Genomic DNA, 3,308 nt, shown 5'->3' with positions numbered 1-3,308 from the left:
TTCACCACCTAGTGTGTGTGTGTGTGTGTGTGTGTGTGTGCGAGTGAGTGTGTGTCTGTGTGTGTGCGTGTGAGAGTGTGTCTGTGTGTGTGTGTGTGTCTGTGTGTGTGCGTGTGAGAGTGTGTCTGTGTGTGTGAGTGAGTGTGTGTGTGAGAGTGCGAGTGAGTGGGTGTGTGTGTGTGTGTGTGTGTGCGCACCTGTGTGGCCTTTTCCAGCTCCACCCGGGTAAGTGAAATGGTTCTCTGCATGTCTGATAACTGTGACTGCAGACGGCGGTTCTCTCTGGACATCTCCTCAAACAACTGAAACACACACACACACACACACACGGATACAGACATTAAACACACACAAACCTCCTGCTGACACAAGCAGCCGAGCCACACACCCCCGCTGACCTTCTTAAAGTCCCTGGACTCTGATCCTCTCGTGAGAATACAATCATTCAAGACCGAATCAGACCTGAGAGGAAGGAAAGACCGAGAGAGAATGAGGACACGGACGCTGAGATCACCAATCAACGTGAAAGGTCAAAGGTCAGACTCGTACCTGCTGCTCGTGTGTCTGTCTGTCTGCATGAGGAAAACACAAAATATTTCACATGTCAGCAATAAACCATTAAACACATGCAAAAACTTAAATGACACTAATCAGACTAAACTTATATGCAAATAATTAAATACATTACTTAATATACATTTACACATTAATAGTATACGTCTTTAAAATAAATTGCATTATAATATTATATATTTGAAATATAATATGAATATATTAATACATAAGGGATACTAACTAGTCTAAATTATACATAATTATCACACACACACATATATATATATATAAAATATTAAATTATATAATTAAAATAATTAAATTTATAATTACATTAAATAATATTTAATGTAAACATATTACTATACATTTACATTTAAAATGTAGTAATATCATATGAATTAAATACATTTCTTTACTTTTTTCCCGTCATTAAGTCCTATCACTGACAATCAATTCAAAAGTGCATGCTGATTGGTCAGACCTGTGGGTCCCGCCCACCGCTACTCTCCTCTCCACTGGGGTCGTTGTCATCGCTCTGAAAACACAGTAAAGGTTTAAATCCAGGCTGTATTACTGCGCTCCTGCTTCAATCACATGTCCTGGTCTTCCTCACCTCTCCTTTTTTCCCTCTCCTCCGAGCTCTGGCTCTCCTGCGCTCCCTCGCTCGCTCCTCACTGTCTGCATCTGACACACAATGCAGAAACCGTGTTACGACTAAACACATCAGTGTAGTATTATGAAATCCAGTGATAAGGGTCAAAGGTGAAAGGTCACCCTGTCTGTCAGGACGTGGAGCACCAGGAGGGTGCGTGAGTCCCAGCAAATCTGACTTCTGCAGGTTAGCGATACGAGACCGCCAGCTCAGTTCCTGCGCAAAAATAAATAAATATATTATTTACTTTACATATGTAAATAATAACTATAGTTATATTTTGTGTATGCATAAATATTTATATAAATATACAAATAAATATTATATATATAATTATTATTTATTTTGCATATAAGAAAACATTAATTATTAATAAACAATATATATAAATATACATATTTATAATTTATTATGATTTTTTTTTTAATTATGCATATAAGTAAACATTAATACATTTTGTATATATATATATATTACACAATATATATATATATATATATATATGCATATATTTACATACAAACACACAGGTGAAATGTGTTATTTGTGCTTATGGTGTAGCATAGTTTGATTAAAATAGTGATTCTTGACTTTGCAAACACTGCTAATCATTGTTTCCAAGCATTCTCTTCCTCTGCTATTTTTCAGGCATTACTTCAGTCATTGTTCAGTTTTAGAAAGTACAAAAAAAAATAAAAAATACACACTTGACCTTTAACCTTTAATATTTCTGACTGGTTTGCAGAACAAATGCAGATATTTGGATTAAACTCAGCCTTTCTCACCCCTTCCTCTCCCTTCTTTTGCTTCCCTTCTTTCTCCTCCTCTTCTTTCTTCTTCTCCTTCCCCTTGTTTTCCGTCTTCATTGTCTTCTCTGCTTCCTGCAGGTCTGTGAGAGTAACACCCTGAAGAGCAAACACAGCGGTCACACGGAGATGTCTGGACTCCAGCTGTGCACAAATGCAAAACCACTCTACACACACGTTTGTGCCGAGTTAAAGTCAGAGTTCAGGGTTAAAGGTCATACAGCCTTAGACGGACCGCCCACTGACTGTTTAATGCATATTCCACATAAAAATCACCCTGTTTTTCCCAGCACTTCTGAAGAAAGCACCAACAGCTGTGATATCATTGTGATAGCACTGATTTCAGATCTACCCGTCAATAAATGTTACATAAAAGCAAACCGAGTTGTGTTTGATTGATTTACTTGTCAAACAGATCAATCCTGCTCAATTCTCCACTCAAATGTGAAAAGCAGTGTTACTTCATTATTTATATACTATTATATAATTATTTTTTAAACATAGTTTAAGAAATAAATTATATAAAATACAACAAAAATTTGTTTTCATAATTATGGGAGTTTGCCTTTTTTTTCAATATTTCTATTTCAGTTAGCTGCAAAGCAATATTTAATTTTTTTTAATTTATTTAATTAGATTTTATTTCAGCTTTATTCAATCAAAGAAAATGATTTTAAATAGTTTTAATTTTAAATGTAGTTAATGACAATAACGACACTGGACTGAAGAGGCCAGACTGACCTGCGTGGAGCGTCTGGACTGACGAGCATGTCTGGATCGGGCCTTTCTCTGAGCTTCTGCTTCCTCATCACGCACTGGAGTCAGATAGGACCTACACACACACACACACACACACACACACACACACACATAAACGCAAGCTTTAGCCAATCAAAACAATGAAAACATAGCTAAAACTAGCTTGCAGCCGCACCAAACTGGTCTAGATAGTTGATCACTTGGACAACCAGCTGTTGGACTTTGGTCAAGCTAGGTAGAGCATCTAGTACCAACAATAAACCAGTTACATATAAAACTATTATCATTATTATAAACTGATAATTAAATATCATAAATATATATGACATATTATTTTATTATATTATATATATATATAAACTGATTATTGTAGTATTATAAATTTGAATTAAATATAAATAACTTTTTATTAAAATGAAATAAATCTGTATATAATTACTATTAAACAAAATAAATTCTAAATATTAATATAATAAAACACATTATATATATATATATATTTTTTTTTTTTTTTTTTTTAATGAAAAAAAAAT

At 34.5% G+C, this 3,308-nt stretch overlaps 1 protein-coding gene across 1 annotated transcript in view; it reads right to left on the bottom strand.

The window, feature by feature from the left end:
- The window catches only part of LOC107561184 (protein phosphatase 1 regulatory subunit 12A), a 29,552-nt gene that overhangs the window by 4,543 nt on the left and 21,701 nt on the right, over positions 1–3,308 (bottom strand). The window contains exons 14-21 of the mRNA XM_016245564.1: positions 2,758–2,848; positions 1,996–2,115; positions 1,333–1,426; positions 1,172–1,242; positions 1,040–1,093; positions 550–572; positions 399–462; positions 198–302 (exon numbers count right to left, since the gene is read on the bottom strand). Coding sequence (XP_016101050.1) covers positions 198–302; positions 399–462; positions 550–572; positions 1,040–1,093; positions 1,172–1,242; positions 1,333–1,426; positions 1,996–2,115; positions 2,758–2,848 — 622 coding nt within the window. The remainder of the gene's footprint in view (positions 1–197; positions 303–398; positions 463–549; positions 573–1,039; positions 1,094–1,171; positions 1,243–1,332; positions 1,427–1,995; positions 2,116–2,757; positions 2,849–3,308) is intronic.

Source organism: Sinocyclocheilus grahami, unplaced genomic scaffold (assembly GCF_001515645.1).
Source record: "Sinocyclocheilus grahami isolate Dianchi unplaced genomic scaffold, SAMN03320097.WGS_v1.1 scaffold759.1, whole genome shotgun sequence".
NCBI lineage: Eukaryota > Metazoa > Chordata > Actinopteri > Cypriniformes > Cyprinidae > Sinocyclocheilus > Sinocyclocheilus grahami.
Note: the sequence above shows the minus strand (reverse complement) of the source record. Positions and strands in the feature narration are given on the sequence as shown.